The following is a 19,068-nucleotide window of genomic DNA, read 5'->3' as shown; positions in this document are numbered from 1 at the left end:
ATAGATTTCAAGTTTCTTCAATTTATATACTTTCATTACGCGCGTCATGTGCATTTTTGCATCTTCTTATTTCTCGTATGAAAATTCGATTAGAGTTTAGTTTACTTACTAAATATTCTACTTTTTTTTTTATTTTTGCGTCTTAAGATTTCTCATAAAAATCTACCTAAAATAATCAAATCAAATGAAATTGAATAGCAGTGTTGAAAACTTTTTGTCGTGAAAATTATCCGAGTGTCACGTTTCATCAAACGAAGAGCTGATTCACTTTGAAACAAAATCTGTTTCATGTACCTTTCATTAGTTGTTCGGAAGAGATCATACATCCGGGTTAAACGCGCTGTTCTCGTCTGGCTTAATTGACCGAGTCTAAGTACCGCTACTTTTGCAACTTCATTTAACGCGGAACTTGTTAACGTTAACGATAACAGTATTCTAGCACTTTGCGCATGGTTGTTGTTCTCGGTCGTTTTTCTTTTTAAAGAAAGTTAGGTCAACATCTTGTCACGCAGCGCAGCGATAAAAGAACGAAAAGAATCTTCCGTGCGAACGACGCAACGGGGTTACGAGAATTGTCGAAAGTGGGAAGGTAGTCGAGCTTTTAAAAACAAATTTATTATTAAATGTACATCTTTATCTGATAACGGAGTATACGCGAATTATTCGCTTAAATAGTACCTGTACAAAAAAAAAAAAGAAAAAAAAACACGAAACCTCATCCCTCCATGTGGACAATAACTGCTGACTCTCTTAGGCATTTTCGTCACACAAGTTAATATTACAAACGTTCCACTTTGTAATTTCCTCAGCTTATATTTTAGTCAAACACAAAGCACGCTTTCTGTCAAATAATTTCCTTATAAAAGTGTATGTGCACGTCATAGATCTTTCGATCGAAAGTGTATAAATAAATTAACGAAAAGAGAAAAGAAATTGTATTCGTAAGAGAAGTGACATGCTAGTGAAGCAATATTGGAGAACGATGATCGATTGTTCACGTTTCAACGTGAAAATATCGTGTCGGTAGATACGTCTTTCGCAAATAAATAATGACCGAACGTCTGACTAACGACAGTCCCTCGTTCTTTGAAACTTATCCTTGCCGAAGAATGCTGCTCTAGAAAATTCAAAGCTATCCGATACGAATGCACGGCCTCGCGAAGAAGATTCCTAGGCTAGCGGAAACGACGATTAGCGTATACGTTCCATCTTCAACAATACCGAGGAGAGTATCTCTGGTTGTTACTCCTTCCATGACGGAAAGGCCAAGAGCTTCGCCACCATAAATTACGTGAAATAAATCACGGTGGTTCCATGTCAGATCGCTCAACGCTAGAGACACTCTCTTCCGTGAAACAAACTACTATGATCGTTGAAATGCGACATCGTATAATATACATCCATCTAACCGACGTATACCTCATTAATCAGTCGGTGATTAAGTATCGCCACGATCGAGCATTTCGTGTTTCAATGGTCCTGAATCGAGTGTATATCAGCCGAGTGAAATAGAAGAATATTATCTACGAAACGTCGAGCATCGTGACGTGGTGTACGTGCGTTCGTCGTGAGCGACTCGCGATCGCTCTCACGATCATCAAGAGTTGTAATTGTGAGTTGCGAGTAACTGTATTCACCAATTTCGCAATAGAATAAAAAAAGAAGAAGAACAAACTATAGAAGAAGAAATGGAAGCATCATGAATAAACGTAAATACTATATGCATACGTGTGGCGATAGGAAATCTGTCTGCGTGCTTAATGGTTGTTCACGTAACGAATAAAATATCCATTATCATTCGCGATGTCGTTAAATAGAAGGACAAGTACAGCCCGAATATAAAATACGTATTTATATAATTGATCGAGTGTTGATTGAAGGAGGTGTTGATTGACCGATTGAAACGACTCGCACGCAGCGAGAGAAGTCAAACAACGTTCGAGGTTTACGTCGAAATTTCACGCTGAGCGAAATAAATAATGGAATGGAATCGCAAATCGTTGATTTCTAGAAAAACAAGAAAAAAAGAAAAGATGTGAAGTAACGACGCGGCCTAGTGCGCGTGTGTTTCGCAAAAGGTGAGTAGTATTTGGTTCTACAACCGTGGCTACGTCGTGGAAATTTCTTCGACAACCCTCGACCACTAATCCTCTACGAATATTTTTTGTGCTTTTTTTCCCCCCTTTTTATCTTGCTTCTCTTAATCCTCCACATATTAGGTAATAAGCTAATGGTTACCTTCTCTCCAGTATGTATATACTCTAATTGCACTACTTGAAATGCTGACACGAACAAGGACACGAACGAAATCCACGTGTCCCAGTTACGAGCACGAATTTCCCTTCCTAACTAAAAGAAAAAAAGGCCACTTTAGGAACCTGGATTCGATCCAGCGAAGCTTTCGGTCGTTTGAGTATCGGGGCCATTTCGCTCGGTGCTAAGTGGCCAACGATCGTCCGGATCGAGTTTCCTTAAACAGCGTTTCTCTAATGATCACCGATCGGCCATCTCACCGATCGGTGAAAGGTCTCGTACGCTGTGCGCATTGTCTCCGCAATGATTCCATGTGCGCGCCATTTTATCCCCAATAGCTCCCACGTTAATGTCTCGTTAAAGTGTAACACGACTATTTCTACATTATTTACACAAGTTACAAATGTTAGTAACTAATTTCGCGAGTCCTTGCGACAGCTGGCTGTCGCGATGCTTTTGCCACGTACGCGTGTTAATAAATCACCGTCGTCGCGATTCTTTCTTCGTCACGTTTCTTCCACGCGGTGAAAAATCATTCGATCGGAGGAGAGTAAAAAGCATCTAGGATACGTAATAAATATCGGCTGTTGCCAATCACTGGACTCGTTGCGGCATCAAAAGCGGTATCGGTAGCTGCTGCGTCTGGATCGAACAACTCTCTTCCCGCTGATTCTCCCGTCGATCGATTCGCGAACCTCCTCAATTTTCGGAGGGCCACGATTCTTCTTTGCTCTCTTTATTCATTCTCACATTCGTTCTCTCCCTCTCACGCACTCTCTTCTTTCTCTCTTTCGCTTGCTCGCTATCTTCCTCCATTGTTCTCGCGTGAAACGCTCACCGACAAAAGAGAGGAAGATCTACGAAAATCAATTCGCTACAGCATACTGTGACTACTTTACAGGAATACGCTAAAGAAATGTATCGTGTCTTGTGCTTTGGACCGCCTTCTGATTTCTCAGTTCGCACTCAAGGTTGAATCAATGAAACGAGTCCAGCGACAGCGATGGCGGTGTGATCGGCGGTAAATGGTCCCCGCATCTTGGGAAGTTCGGCGGCACTGGCGGCAGATCCGCGTGGGTTCCAACGTGCAGAATCAAGTTCATTCCGATGAGTATGTGGAACAAGAAGTGACAATGGAACAGCCAGTATCCTGGAACGGAAACAGAAGAAACGGTGTTCAACGATTGCAATAGTACGTTCTTTTCGCGATATTTTCAAGTGACTTTTCAAATACCGTGCTAATAACTTTTTTAATCGAGCGATTTTGCTCACCAGGATTGTCCGCACGGAACCGGAAAATGACGTATCCGTTGTTTGGAACGGCAATAGTGTCCTTGGCAGGTGGCAGATTGAACTGTCGATTGAGCAGGCCTCTCTTGTCGAGGTCCAACGCGTGTTTCAGATTGATCTTCTTCACGTTCTTGTCCGGAGAACGGCCTATACCGATTACGTTGAAAGCGTAGCCGTGCAAGTGGAAAGGATGCGACAGATTCGGTTGTTGCACTGTAAAGAATTGATTGGGTTATTTTCTGCAAGCCTGATTGAGTTATTTTCTCCAACCCTTTCCTGATGTATAAAATATTTATCAATTGATTGAAAATTTAATGTGTAGTATTACAACATTAGAGTCCTTATTTCTAGGACTTGATACTTTAATACTTAGCAATTCTAAACAGGTAATATCAAATACTTGTTTCACGAGGTTGACTTTATGTACTCTGATGGATCGTTTAACGAAGTAAAATTCTAATACGCAATATTGAAGAGAAAACTATGATAAACACTTTATAATTACTATGTATCAAAATATCACAAATTTCAACTTTTTGACTTTTATATCGTCGTTTGATAAATAAACGGAAATACTTTGCAGCTCAAGTAATAATGGCACGTCATATAAACTTGATAAATTTTATAAAAAAAAAGAAGGCTGAAAAAATAATTTCATTTTAAAATCGAATAGGAGGATTTCGTAATTTCGACGAAAAAGAAAAAAAAGTGCGACTCGTCATATGTCCCTCCTATGATTTCTACGTATTTGAAAAGAAACATTTTGAAGAAAAATCGCACCTTCATCGACGAGAACCACTTCGACGACCGCGTTGTGCGGGATATCAACCTGGTGGGTGCACATGCAGTTAGCGCCGCAGTCGGCAGGCCTGTTGTCGCCGTTGCAAAATTGTTCGGGCGGGATGTCGTCGATTTGCGAAAGCGGAGGCGCCGGCGGAAATGTGAACGAGATTTCATCGACGAGAGAAATTACATGATCTCCGGTCGGGGCGACTGTGGAAAGCGTAAACGCGAAATGACAAACGGCTGGCTACGAATTCCGACATTAATAGATACAATTGTAAACGGACGCTTGCGACAGATCGGCAAGGAAAAACGAAGCTATCGTTTGATAGAAAGAAACCGAGAGCGGCCGTTCCCTACGAAAGTGGCCGCGATTTTAAAATCGGCCGCGTGACTTACCCAAGAATCGATTATACGTTTGAGGCTGGAAGACTTCTTCTGGCCTGTAAAAGAGGAAACGGAATGGCAGGAATATTTTCACGTCGGGACGTTGTTGGAGAATTCCTTGGTCTATTTGGCGGGCATTTTTCAGCTGGCTCACGCAGATCGCGTCTTCCCGTTGACGATTGCAGATCGCGTCCAGCGGATTCAGCACCTGAAAGCAGGCAGTTTCGTAATCAAGAACAGCGAAGTAGTTTTATCCGCTACTGGTAAGACAGAGAATTCCCCGATTCTCTGCGTTATCTATGGCCGACATTCAATAGCCGGTATTCGCTTTCATTCTTTGTTTCAAGTTTCCTAAAGGGCACTCTTCGTTCCGAAGTTTCAAAAATTTCAAAAATTCTGAAATTTCATCTAAATTTCTAAAATTCCAAAAGTCCGTTTTTTTTTCCATCGAATTGAAACAACCCGCAGGATCAATTCTAGAAATTGGCAAGCCGACGTAGAAACGCAAGTCAACCGCTGTAATTTCGTTTGCGCAACGTACATAGACATTCGAAGGGAAATTCTATAATTAAAGGAAATACTTCGAGCGAAGGTGCAATCCTTTCCTTTTCGAATCGGGATGGTTTCGACATATCGAAACGGTAACGAGTTGCACTTACAACACCCTGTGGAAGACCAAAATCGTAAGTGGGTGCGGTGGTGGATGGTTGGTAAGGTCCGCGAGCGTATCGCAGTATGCCTAGCTGTTGGGCACGCGGAATACCGCATTCGCCAAGCGCACGAACTTGAATCCAATACGCGCCAACCGGTTGATCCGCATTTATTACAAAGTCGTATCGTTCGCCTGTAAATCATCCGAGTCGGTATTTTACTTTCACAACTGTACCCCAATTCAAGTCTAAAGGATAAAAGCGAGCAAGCTTTCCCTCCGACCTCGCGAAGCATGGTCAAAGGATCGAGCGATCGGGATTAAACGATTTTTACCAGAGAACGAGATGATCGTGTCCACGGCGACCGGTTGCACTGCTTCGCCGTCGGTTGCGATTATGGTGAGGGTGTGACCTTCGAACGTGATCTGCGACGGACAGACCGATCCGAATGAGTTGATCAGTCGGAAACGATAACGGCGGCCGGGAGTTATGGTGAATATCTCCAGGGGTGTATTCGTCATGAAACCGGTGTTCGGATCCTGCGGACAAAAAACACGAGTTCTGGAGTGTCTCGCAATGTTAATGGAAATTCGGAATTCTTTCTCGAATAAATCTGAATCAGAGACTGAAATGTGCGATGAGAGTTTGTGGAAGTGATTTAGAAATTTATATTCCTGACGAAGTTTTTGTTTCAGGTCGTGAGACTTGTCAGAATCTAGAGGAGGAGTGAGGATGATTGGTAATAGATGTGAGAAGAAAAAAATGAAAAAAAATATGTAGCTGTAAATAATTTGCAACAAATTTCGGAGATCGAAATGTAAGATCACCAAAGAAACAGAAAGTTTATATATACCGATGGTTAACAATAGGAGTGAGGATACTTAGTAATAGACACGAAAAAAAATATGTAGCTGCAAAAATCACTGAAATGTAAAATACTCAAAAGGACGGAACGTTTATATATTGATGGTTAATCGATTAATAAAAATTAAGACGAATACAATTTAGATATTTAGATAAAATCACAGTGATAACATGTAGGCGAATCATACCCTGAATTGTCCCTTTCCGTTGATCAATACACTTTCAGGCGCTTGACCGGTGTTAACTGCCAGACGACCAGGGAAACGCTCGGCCGCGTTCTCATGGAACCAATCGCTAAGAAGAATAACATGGGTAGTCAGATCGTAGTCGTAAAGGTTGCTATTAGGATCTTTGCTCGGCGGTTGACGTATCACGATACTTCCGTAGAGACCGTCTATTTTCTGCAATCCTGTGTGAGCGTGCCAGAAATGCGTACCTTCGTTTCCAGCTGTCCATTGATATCTACGCGTTACAAACATCGATATGTAATGAATTTATCAAGAAAATTTGGAAGAGGAACGTAACGAGAGAGCAAAATTAATTTCTCGTTACCTGAACGTGCTGCCTTCCTGTATAGGGCATTGCGTTACAAATGGTACACCATCGTAGTACTGGGTTCCTCTTTGCCACACACCGTGCCAATGAATGGTAACTTCCATACCTTCGATGTGATTCTCCACGTCGACCACGACCTTGTCATTTTGACAAACTTGAATGCTCGGGCCGGGAACCATCCTGTTCGCTGTTAAAATACCTCGTTCCACGCCGTCCGCTAACACGCATTGGCAGTCACTCCAGACGACGTTGGTCGCGTTCGGTGTGCATATTTGGCACGCGCTGTAAAATCACGCAAAGACACAAAAATTGTGAAAACCAAGGTTTTTGGCAGCTTGAGAAATTTGAAATTTAAATTCAAATCTCTATTGTTCTCAGTTTCATTTCCCTAGCTTGCTTTATCGTTACTTTAATTCTTGATTTTTGTTATTAATTCAATTTTTTATTCATTATAAATTTAAGTCTTAATTCAATTTATACTTCTACTCGAATTTTCCTCCCCCAATTATTCCTGCCCTCGTTTCTGCAGTTAAGATATCGAATAAGATTTTCAAATTTCGTTTCATATAAATTTCTCCAAGGATGAAAGATACTCACGCTCCAAGTACAGTGTAATACTCGAGGGTGAAGTGGTAATAGCATATCCTAGGAGGTTCGTTCTCCCGGCAAGCTCTGGCACACTCGTCCGGCGAGGAAAGCGCCGGATTTCGTCGCAATTCGGCCGTGGATCGTTCGCTGTAGTCGAGGGGTCTCGTCCTTGGTGGTCTGACAGTGACCCCCCGACTACCAAGATTGTCGATTCCGCCGAAACCGCTTCGGAATACGTTACCAGTCGGATGGGTCTGCACAAGGCCGTGACTCGAGGGGAAAAAATTGGTGCTGTCGTCGGTGAAGATGTTGCCCGTTTTGATGGTTGGAGTCCAAAAAGAAGACGCTGGTGTCTGATCGTCTACCACGTCTGTGAATCGATCGTACGAAATTAAAGTGAGAAATTCACGTTTAAACTTGACAGCTTGAATATATGTAAATGTGTACATCAACAATTTATACCGCCATATCCATTAAATTAAAGAAGAAGAAAAAGAAGAAGAAGAGGAAGAGGAAGAGGAACTGGAAAGTATTTTTTCGCTCGTTTTCCCCGATATAATACATAACACTCAGAAATACTGCATACTTAAATCGAACGAGCGTAAGATACGGTATAGCAGATGTAGATAATTAACAGCGGACAAAAAACGTTGCACCTATTGCTATTTATAGTAGGTAAATACACGTTTCAACGATACGGCACTTCGTAACTATAACAGTTATCGCAATTGCAGTACGGTATACGCGTGCAATATGGCGTCTAATGTCGTTTCAACGCTACCATTACGACGATAAATGAAACAAGCGTGCAACGAAGAAGAAAGTAACGAGAGATCGACAAAAAATTCGAAAGGTTTTCTCCCGTGCGTATCACACGATGCGTGTAAAAGTTAGATTTTTTTGATTTATGTATAAGGAAAAATAGAGACGATTAAAACCCAACTGCCGGCTTCTAATGCGCATTCATAGTTTCTAAAAACGATCGTTTATCTCGGCCGTGCTCGTCGGTCTGATGTTACGAAAGTGCGCGGAGTAAACGCGATTCGCGATTCGAGAAATTACTCCCGGGCACGGATGCGAATTCTCGCGAGAGTCAAGGTAGTTGTTAGGTTATTCATAATGACGAGGATTTCATTGTCCAATGAACCAGTACGCTTCAGCCCTGTCCTGAAACGTTGAAAAAGAAGAAAAAGAACGTCACCGTCGTCGAAACTGAAGCGCGATCGTGTATCGTTACTCAATGGGATCGTTACTAGCAGAAATTACAAAGTGCGATTAACTCATTAATTACGACGATTACGAACCGAAAGAAACACAACCGCGAGGCGCGTGGTGCGGAATGAGAACAACGATTAATTTGATGGTCGCATTAGCAGCACACCTCGCGCTGCATTTTCCCTTTAATTATCGCGACGCTCGAGCGACTTTCGCGAGCAGTTTTCACAACGTGGATGCCACGGCCTCTGGCTACTCGAAAACCTGATTATGGAACACCTTTGTACTCGCAATTTACCTTTCTGTTGCTACCGTTTCGGACGTATCAACCGACCGCATTTCGTCCCGGTTCTCTATGAAATATTCATGCGCAAATGCTTGGCTGGCTTTCGCGAAACTTCTAATATCCACGTTTTCCACTTGGCTTTCGTCGAACAAAATTCGATCGCGTGCGATTTATTCGCGCGTAACCTGTCGCTGTATGAAATCGAAAGGAGGTTTGGAATTTTAACGGAGATAATTGGACGGTGACTTCGATTGAAAATCATCAAGCCGAGATAAATCGCGCTTTTACGAACCGGTTCCATTTCGGTAGAAAAAAAGAAAGCAAATTGCCAGCTCAAGATCGTTGAAAAAAATGTAAAGGAATTTCGGATTGCGTAGCTTTCGCAGCGCGGCACTAGAATTCTCGTATCTAGGATAACGTTCGCCAAATCGAAATGAGTAACGCGGTACGTTTGCCTCGCCGTATTCGTCTGTCGCCGCGCGGCGCGGTGAAAAACGCCGATATCGCGTGGAACTTGCTATGAAAACGGAAAATCTGTTATTACGAAATGGGTGTTCGATATTTTATCGCGGCGAAATTGATGGAAAGTGGAGAAAGTTGTAATAAAAAGATACTAAACGCTCGAAAAATTCGAAAGCTTATACACGTATATCTTTTGTTCAACAATGATTGTATCGTCTGTTAAACAACGAATTTTCTACTCGAGCATAGAAATGACTTTCAGAGTTATTTTCATTGCCGTTACTGCATGCTATCGAAATAATTTAAAAAATACAAAACACACTGCAAATATGGGTATAAAATGTTCAAAGTACTTGATAAAGGAATTTTTATCAAAGTGCCATTTTTTTCATTCCAAGTATGAATTTGCATAAACACACGCACTCTAGTCAGAATTCATAAAAAAAAACGTACATTGTAATAATATAATAGATACTACCACTTTTTAGTACTAAAATAATCTTCTTTATTAATTATTATTCTTAACATAAAAACACCTACTAGAATTGCTAATCTATTTCTTATTACAATTCGTACAATCCGGCAAGGTAATTAATAAAATTCTTCACTTTGTGATTGATTTAATTAGTTTTGCAAGCCTGAACGACGAACTGACGCAACAATCGTTTCTCGATACTTAACAACCCTACGCAATTATAGTCACTGTGCTTTAAGGGTTATAGTATTGTGAATTCAATGTTCTATCCAGTCGCACGCCAGGTGGCCCCGTCCACGACTAGCATACGCGTGCATTATTTACGACCGAGCACCGAACAGGCATCGTGACGTAAAAATTCCTCGCGGATGAATTATGCCGCTCGCTCGGTATGTGAACTTTTTTTCCTAGACAGCCGCCAAGCATCTACAAAACTTTGAACCCAGCGTGCGAGCTTGAAAGCTACCATTTGTCCAAACTGTATCGTGACTTTCGCGGTCGGAACGAGCGACGGCAATATTTCACGACCAGGATGGAAAATAACGTGTAACAGCAAAAAATTTCACTACAAGTTTCAATTTTCCCTTCCTTTTTTTTTTTTTGTCGAATACGTTAAGCGAGTTAACAGACTGCGAAAACTGTTGTTACTGAACGAATCATCTTTCGCTGAGTCGAGAAGACAAATGTGACTTTGATCGTAAATTATTTTAAACCATCAAACCGTGCGACAAACTTCGCGTTACTTCGATCGTTACTGCGCATCTGGATGCGCACTTACGTTGACATTTCCTCGAAAGTGTATGCAAATCGCTGTACAATCGATCGATCAACGTTTTCATATAAAAGTTCGCAATGTAGTGCCCTGTTGGAGAAATTTCTTCTGGAGGACCGTGAATATTCTTCTTCTTCACGATCGAGAAGAGTTAAAACGTAATAATTACCGTGACTTATGTTCCTCGAGGCAGTGAAGTACTGGTGACCGATTGGTACTGATCGATCGATAAAACAAAGCGCGATTCGCTTGAAAAGGAATCCTGTTGCAACGGTATTTTAGTAATCGATCCCCGGGCTCGCAATAAGCTCTCGTTGACGAGAAAAAGATTCATAAAATCGACGAGAGCGATGAGTGAAGCTGCTTTTTCGTTCTTTCTCGATTCCCGTAGCAATTTCGTAAACAATTGCTATTGCCTAACCGATCACGGTAAGAAAAGAGTATAGATTAAAATTTATTGCTGATCAGTGGGCCAGTAAAACTGTCACCTGGGAGCTATTGCATTCGTTCTTAAACTTCATCTCGATTAGAACGAACAACTATCACATTGATGTTCTATCACAACAAGTGTTGCATAGCTCGAGAGTTATTAGCAACGAAATAATTAGACGAAAAATGAGAAAATTAATCTCCGTTACGATACCTATCAGAGATGAATTACAAGTTCTGATTCAATTCAACAAGTAATCCTCGAAACTCTGTAATTCCCCTAAATACCACGAGATTTCTAATACCACGAGATTATGATTGAATTATTCCATGAATTACCATTCTATACTAAGAGCGGCGCGATTCGATAGAGACGAATATACGATAAGCACGTAACAGTGGAAAGTGTGAATAAATTCTCGATGATTCCTACGATTCGAATTTGAAGAGTCACGAAGACACTCTGGATCAAAAGAGAGGGATGAAACGCAAAACGTGAGAAAGCCTCGAAGTCACCCGTGCGACATGTACGGTTCGATCGATCTCTACACGATCGTTAGATCACCATTTATCGTTGTTAGAAACGGTCGAACGTACTTGTCAAAGTGACACAAGCTTGCAGCCGGAACGCCTCCCTGGCGAGCGACTTTCACTGTATTTAGCACACGCCACCTCTAACGACGAATCTCCAGTTCGATGTGTCATCATCCGACGTCTCGCGGATCGCGTTTCATTACATAATTTTCGCATGTTTACGTAAGAAGGAGCCGCGCGAGGAAACGCGGGGTTTACATAATGTAACCGTGTGTTTATGGTCGAATCCGCGGACCGGGCCTAGAGAGTCCACCTACGTCGGCTGGCTAGAAAACCCTGTCACGCGAACGCGTTTTACAACGACGCCGAGGCGATGAGGCAATGGTCGTGACAGCCCAGTTTGTAAATACGTACATACGTATGTCAGAAGGAAAACAAATAGCACGGATGTGCAATATGTCCGGCAATTCCCTCGTTGGAGAAATGTTGGCGTTCGTCGATGTAAAAATACGCTTGCGTAAGGGTGGGTGGATCTCGTCGTGCAAGAAACAGAACTACGTCAAGTGAAATGACGGAAGAATAGCATTTACTAAGTTTTAGGTTACTTATACTTGCTACAGATGCTGTAATTATTCTGACGTTTAATATAATTGATATATAATTTAATATATAATTAATCGAATCCAAATATCATGTACATAGAAATTCGTTTATACGTATAAACTTGTTGTGAGACAATTAATTTAATATAACAAGAGTTTAGGTACGAAGCAAGAGTTCTTTTAATTAGGTGATGACTAAAATTTGGTTCAAATAAATAAAGTCCATGCGTATTAAGTTTTATTTCGTTTAATAATATTGTCACGTGACTATAAAAATTAAATATTTTGAAAATAAAATACAATAGTTGATAAAAGAAACGGTTCGTTACGTTACATTAAGAACAAAGTTACACGGGAATAGTATGCACTTGACTGAAGAATAAGATTGATGGGAAATTTAGTAATAATTTTAATAATAATTCAAAAATTCAGATTAATTCTTTCGCGAGAAATGACTCGATTAATGAGAACCACAAAGTCGAAACTCGGAAGATAGCTTAAGTTAAGTAAATAACAGGCTCACATTGACAAAGTAGTTTAAGTAAAGTCTGGACAGAAGGCTTAGGTTGGGCTGGGTTCGGAATCAGAAAATACACGTTCAGAATGATTATTCGCACCTGCAACACGTGGACCGAGACGTCACGCACGCAAACGGACACGTCGACGTGAGAGGAGAAATTGGAGATTTAAATTTAAGGTATCTTTCGGAGGAAAGCGTGGATATCCCCCGACGAGGTTAAAAAGGGTTAAGAAGGATATTATCGAGTAAAAAAGACAGTAATTTATGGAAGTACTGAGATTCGAACGTGGAATTTCAATCAAGATCAACGGGTGCGAGAAAATTAACAAGAAAGCCGCCGAGGTACTTTCACTTTCATCCCCCCCCCCCCTCCCTCTCCCTGGAGTCCCAAACATGTCAGCGTGACACCGTGCCTAACGACGTTCGTTTTACGCATCGCGTTGTCTCATTAATCTCCATTCAAGAAGTGGTCAATTTTATGCACGCCAGACAGACCCCTGTCGTCTTAACATCTTAATCTCGCAAATATCTCGAGTTGTGCCACGGTTGTGCCATAATTCGCCGCTTGTGCGTTTTATCGCATTAATAGTCACTGATGCTCGACACATAAGAAAGTATCGAGTATTGTGCCGATCGATTCATTCCAACGAGGTTAATCGTTTGATTAATGGAGTTAAATTCATGTTCGGCAGAAACGAAAAAATATACAGGAGAAAAATTTCGTTCATTCATATGAATGTGAATTCAATCGCAGCTTCAATGTGCTTCGCTGCTAGATTTCTCGACTTTACGATTTCAACAAAATGTTAATTTCATCTGCACGTTTTCACGAGCATTTCATGATCAAGATTCACAGCGAACGTTGTTTTTCCATCTGTCGTAATTTTCGTTGTGTTTCTCTTTGTTCTCATCCGGCATTCTCATTCGTGATCGATCCGTTTCACACGCTCGATAGGATAGTTCGAGACAACAGGACGCCGAACTGGGACAAAGGAAACGATACGGGACCACTGGTAACGTTTAAATGTCAAGCCGCCGACGTCAATCGTGTCACGAGTCGAAGTTTGTCCTTTCCTTCGGTATGCGATTGAACTTTGGCATCGTACTTGAACAAATGGAGGGGCGTTGATGCGCGGAGACCGATCGGTTCGCTGACTAACCTTTAATTAGATTACCGAACGGTCTGTGCACGTACGGCTCGTACCACTCGCGCGTATTTCACGAGACATTAGACTGCTCTTTCAAAATCGATACTGCGAAACCTACGTCGTTTTAATTAATTAATATAATAATCATATTCATATCACATATGAGATCCATTTATACGAGCAAAATTTTAGTTGATTAAATGAATTCCTATCATGTTATTCGGAATTATCAATTATACGTAATATAATGTAGACTTCGTTCATATGAATTCCATTTGTTTGAACAAAATTTTAGTTAGCGTCTCGATTGATCAACCTCTGTGTTGGTTAAACTCATTTATGAATGTGAAATCCAATTGTACGAATTAACTGTTGCATGACAAGTTTAGTGTCTACAAGTAGTGTAAATATAAATTGTAGCATCATGTTTCAAGCAATTACGTTACGTGATAGTAGAAAATCGAAGGGAGGAAAAGATTTACTAACAAACAGACCGACATTTTATATTTTCAACGGTCTTTAATCACGTTCCGACACAATCGTCAATTTCTCGGAACAATGTTGCTTTCCATTTTAGTAGTGTAGTCAACGCAACAGCCAATGGTACGATGGACTGACTACACTACTGACAGGGTTTTATAACAACGCTTATTTATCGTAATATGCAACGATATCGTTCAACAATATCATACAGTATTCGCGGGTAGAATCGCGAACGCGTAAGGAAGTGAGAGTGGAATTCAGTGCGTTGCGTGATGATATTACGGCTTCGTTTTATTATCGTGCCGATAACGATCGCGATAATTATTTCACGCACAATTAGACGATTAAATTATCGTTCCTGTTACAAAACTATCGTTGCGTTTTTTTCTACAATTTCTTAAACGAAACTTGTTAACGAACTAACCTTGGATGCTTTTTCTATTCCTTAACGCGACTGTTCCGAAGGACACTGGACTGGAAGATCTAACGAACTGTGCTGAGAATTCATAGCACACGACGGTCCGTTAAAAAATACACTCTCAACGAGAGACTCACGAGACGTAGTCACGAAGGCTCGTCTAACCGTAAAGTTCAAACAAAAGGTAAAGTTCAAATAAAAGTGAGATGGTAACGAGATGCTATTGACTCAAGGCACGTTTAACGTTGCGCCTTGATCGTGGTTTCGCGTCCTCGTTCTTGCTGTCGGCGAACCCTGCGTTCGAAATGTCAGAATACCTTCGCGTCCTGGCGAGTTGTAAAATTATTACCTCTTCGCTATTACCTCATTTGCATTAAACAGTAACGTTGTATCGTTCGAACCAACTAATTCACACCATGTGGAATCATCTATTGTCCAGGTTGATTCAACTCGTATGCTTCGTATACCTTGACCCGTTTACATTTCGACGTTTCGTTTTGTTCACCAAAGACTCTGCACGAACGGATCGGACAATCGCAACCGACCATTTCCCCGTTACCTGTACATGGAAACTCGTTACAAGTTCTGTTGCAATTATCACCGCGGCAAAAAGCCGGTTCACTTATCTCGTTAACGTTCCTTGTTCTTTTCGAAGCGATGCCCTTCGACAATTCAAGCGGCGGTACTTTCATCGATAGAGACAGAGAAGCAAGAATTTCGCGTACACGCGCGTTCCTGTACGCTCGAAGATCGTGGAAGATCGTTTCGCGCGAAAAGAGAAAACAGGAGGTTACAGGTGGATGCTGCGCACGCGAGATAGAAATCCTGATGATCCGCGAATGAACTTGGCCTTGTCCTTGTCCTCGTCTCATCTTACGGAACGCTCGACGCGAGCGTTCCTCGCGTTGTGCAAAAGATGGCTATTGTGCAAACGGCATCGCGGAGAACGTCGTAGCGAGAAGGTGAAGGGAAGGTGCAACGCGAGTGGTTGCATTACGTTCGTTCGTAACGACGCCGTATAAACACCGCTTCGATTGCGCTAATGAACGTAATAACGGTCCGAGAGAGCGAACGAGAGCTCTCTGGTCGACCGGGGTTACGTTCAGATTGCCACGTACCATCGAACGCCACGCGTTTTACCATCTTCCGCTACGCCTGGCTGTACTCTCGCTTTCGTTCAACCTATCATCTGCATGATTGACACGTCACCGTGATTGTTTCGCTTTGCCGACACACAGTTGCGTTGGCTCGATAAATGCCACCGGTTTCCTTTATTATTAAGCCGTTTCGTTCGTTCGCTTCCTAACGTTCGACACGAGATGAATGACAATCTGAATCATTCATCATTCGTTCTTTACGTTTTTGTTTGTCAAGGCGTTGCCTGTCGGTCGTTTCAAAGGAAAACCGAATAATTTAACTCTCGGATGTCGCTACTCTGTCGACTAAACAATAGAAGTTTCTATAAATGTCCCCTAGAAAAAGAACGTTACTTAATATTTTTATAATGAGGGAAACACAATGTTGCACCGATAAAGAAAATAAAATTTTTGAAATGATAAAACATATGCATTACGTACTTTTAATGATTTTATAGTTGTATACAATACCATAGAGGAACAAAAAATATCAACATCCGAGCAGATTCAACATTAAACGATTGGATTCAAAATCAAATAAGGTACGTTTCAAAATTAACACACACATTCACCGGTGTAACATCGCAACGTTATAATTTCCATCTCGTGCCTGATCGCAGATATTTTAACGAGCCTTCAGTTCCGTTTCCGCGTGTTTGTACGACATACACCGTTTCCCGGAGGGACATCCCCATCGTGATCAAGCGTGCACGCGTTTAAACGATCACGCTGCATGCACCAGCGATAAATTCACCGCGCAAACGAGGTAAACACGAGCTTGATCGAATTAACGAGTCGATGGAGCGGCTGACGCAAGTGAAAGGCGTACGATTTCAGCGGATGGGACACCGGAAGTAAGTACTACGAGCGCGCGAGCTCGCCACGAATTTCACGGCCGATTCTATCGTTAAAATCGCCCTACTAACGAGGTTTCGCTTCCTTTAATTCTTCTCATGCATTATGCCCAGACGAGCGATTCGCGTGGACGAAAGCGAGTATCTACTTTCATTGGGAATTGCTCCGTGAAGTTACGGCTCCTCCCACGTGTTTTGCTACTTTTGTAGCAAACAACGACGTGTAATTTCATTCGCAATCAGTTTGCGTGGAAATTAATTCAAAAAGATATAAAAGACTGATGGTTTGATAGGTTTCTAGCTTCGAAGAAAGCTAGCTCGTTTTTTATATTTCTATAATCGATACTTATTTTCGTTATTTTTTAATCTTAAGCTTGTTCTTTGTGCAGAGATCTGTTCAAAATGACCGAAAAGATTCTGTGATTTCTCTGTGATTTTGTTAGTTGAAAATCTTTTGTCTGGAAGAACATCTTAAATTGTTCCAATCCTTAGTCATATCTTTTCAAATTTTTATTTTCCTTCTCATTAATCGAATTGGTTGAATCACAGGTAACTTTATCAATCTGAACGAAGCTTCGTTCAAAAAAGATTATTCCATTGTGCAGAAAAGATTCTATATTTTCTAGTGGTGTGAAAATTGGCAAGCTTTAACGTTATATCACACGTTTTCAATGATCGCTTGCAGAAAATTATCGAAAACGATCAAGAGGGAGTAACATTTTCTAGTGCCGTGTCTTGGAGAGATTTCTTTTTTTGGCTTTAAACGTGTGACAATTTAATTATTAATCAAACGACGAAAGTCGGCGAGATACGCGATACCAAATTGCTTCTTTCGCGAGAACGGGTCATTTTTAATGCTGCTATAAATACCGAAGCTATAAAATCTGGCTCCGTTGTATCCTTCAATTGCTTTTTCTTGTCGTCGTTTGTCCTATTTCCTCGAATCACGCGCGAAAACGGAAATCGACTTTTACGACGATCATTTTATACGTTTCCCGTTGTTTCTTTCACGGACACGCGAGTTGGTAGGTATATATTTTCTAGGTTAATCGAATTTATCGTTTTATCGTGGTATTTCAGTAGGTGTCTCGGTTAAACATCTCTAGATCTTATCCTGACGTTTATGACCCTTATAACCTAAATTGACAGATCTTACGGATTTTATAAACTTAGTGTTTTCAAAGTATAAGTTTCACTGCGATAGTGATCGGTAATTTCATTTTTCCTTTTCTCTTTTTATGAGATATACACACTGAAAATTGGTTTCTGTTGCTTTCAGAAGTTGTTTTAAAGTTACTTTAGACATCGATCTAAATTGAGCAAAATTTACGGAGATTATTGGAACGACATTCCCGTAATAATTACAGAGTATTAATATTCGTATATTATTAAAAAAAAGAAATGTAAAAAATTCAAAAATAAAGGATTCACGAAAGAAGTTATTATTATTACGGATGGAATTTATTCTTGATTGTAAATGTAACTCTCGATTGAAATTTCGACGATTTCAAAACAATCAAATTTCACAAAGATGCAAACACGAATTCAGAAAGAATCTAATGTTTCGCGCTTCGAATATTCAACGTTTCGAAGCTTCCAAATTTTGAAAGGACAAGGGATCAGGGTAATTACGTTCGAAAGAATGAAGCACAATAAGAAAAAACACTGCACGTGCACGTTATAACGAGCGTAAGTTATAACGTTTCATCGAGACAGCTCGTTTCTTTCTTTCTTTTCGCCCCTTTATTTCCATCCGTCCGTTTCTTAGCGAGACAGACAGCCGGCTGATGACTCGCGGTTTATTTCCCCCGCTCTTAAGAATACACGAATCACGATCGTTGCCCGCAAAGTACACGCGTGCACGATTCCTCGACATGTCGTTCGCCACGTCTTGATTCCTCTGTTCCCGTGGCGTCGTTCTTTTCATCCCGCGCGCCGACGTTATGTAAAGACGAGTTGAGAAGATTGAAGAAGTCTCGTGATTTCCGTAGCAAAGGTTACGTCGCGGCGGAGAATTATTTAGTAGAACGTATATATACGGACCTGCTCGTGTAAATGTTTTGACGGGACAAAGACTCGCCGTCAGTCAGAAACGTGAACAATGAAACGACGTAATTGATCCTGACGAGTGACCAAATACAAACGTCCAGCAACACGAGGAACTGAATTATGCTATTGTGGCTGAATCGAGCGGCTCGACTGATTGAGTTTCTTGTCGAAGTTGAACAAAACAATTTTCTAATGATGTTACGAAGTCTACCATTAACCGGTAGTTGCTTAAACAGTCTTCGTTTATCGATGCTCATTGCATTCGCCACGTTAATTGAGTTATTATTAAACCACGGATGTGCAAATTTACATTCT

General features: G+C 41.1%; 1 protein-coding gene across 1 annotated transcript in view; it reads right to left on the bottom strand.

Moving 5' to 3' along the window:
• Positions 1-599: 599 nt before the first annotated feature.
• LOC122535138 (laccase-1-like) overlaps positions 600-19,068 on the bottom strand; it is a 47,148-nt gene continuing 28,679 nt past the window's right edge. The window contains exons 2-10 of the mRNA XM_043666385.1: positions 7,380-7,740; positions 6,780-7,064; positions 6,416-6,689; positions 5,698-5,902; positions 5,373-5,557; positions 4,726-4,921; positions 4,324-4,536; positions 3,526-3,756; positions 600-3,403 (exon numbers count right to left, since the gene is read on the bottom strand). Of these exons, the coding sequence (XP_043522320.1) occupies positions 3,231-3,403; positions 3,526-3,756; positions 4,324-4,536; positions 4,726-4,921; positions 5,373-5,557; positions 5,698-5,902; positions 6,416-6,689; positions 6,780-7,064; positions 7,380-7,740 (2,123 nt within the window). The 3' untranslated portion in view covers positions 600-3,230. The remainder of the gene's footprint in view (positions 3,404-3,525; positions 3,757-4,323; positions 4,537-4,725; positions 4,922-5,372; positions 5,558-5,697; positions 5,903-6,415; positions 6,690-6,779; positions 7,065-7,379; positions 7,741-19,068) is intronic.

This window comes from Frieseomelitta varia, unplaced genomic scaffold, assembly GCF_011392965.1.
Source record: "Frieseomelitta varia isolate USP_RPSP 00005682 unplaced genomic scaffold, Fvar_1.2 scaffold_152, whole genome shotgun sequence".
Classification (NCBI taxonomy): Eukaryota; Metazoa; Arthropoda; class Insecta; order Hymenoptera; family Apidae; genus Frieseomelitta; species Frieseomelitta varia.
The sequence above is the reverse complement of the archived record's forward strand: the minus strand, read 5'-3'. Positions and strand labels throughout refer to the sequence as shown.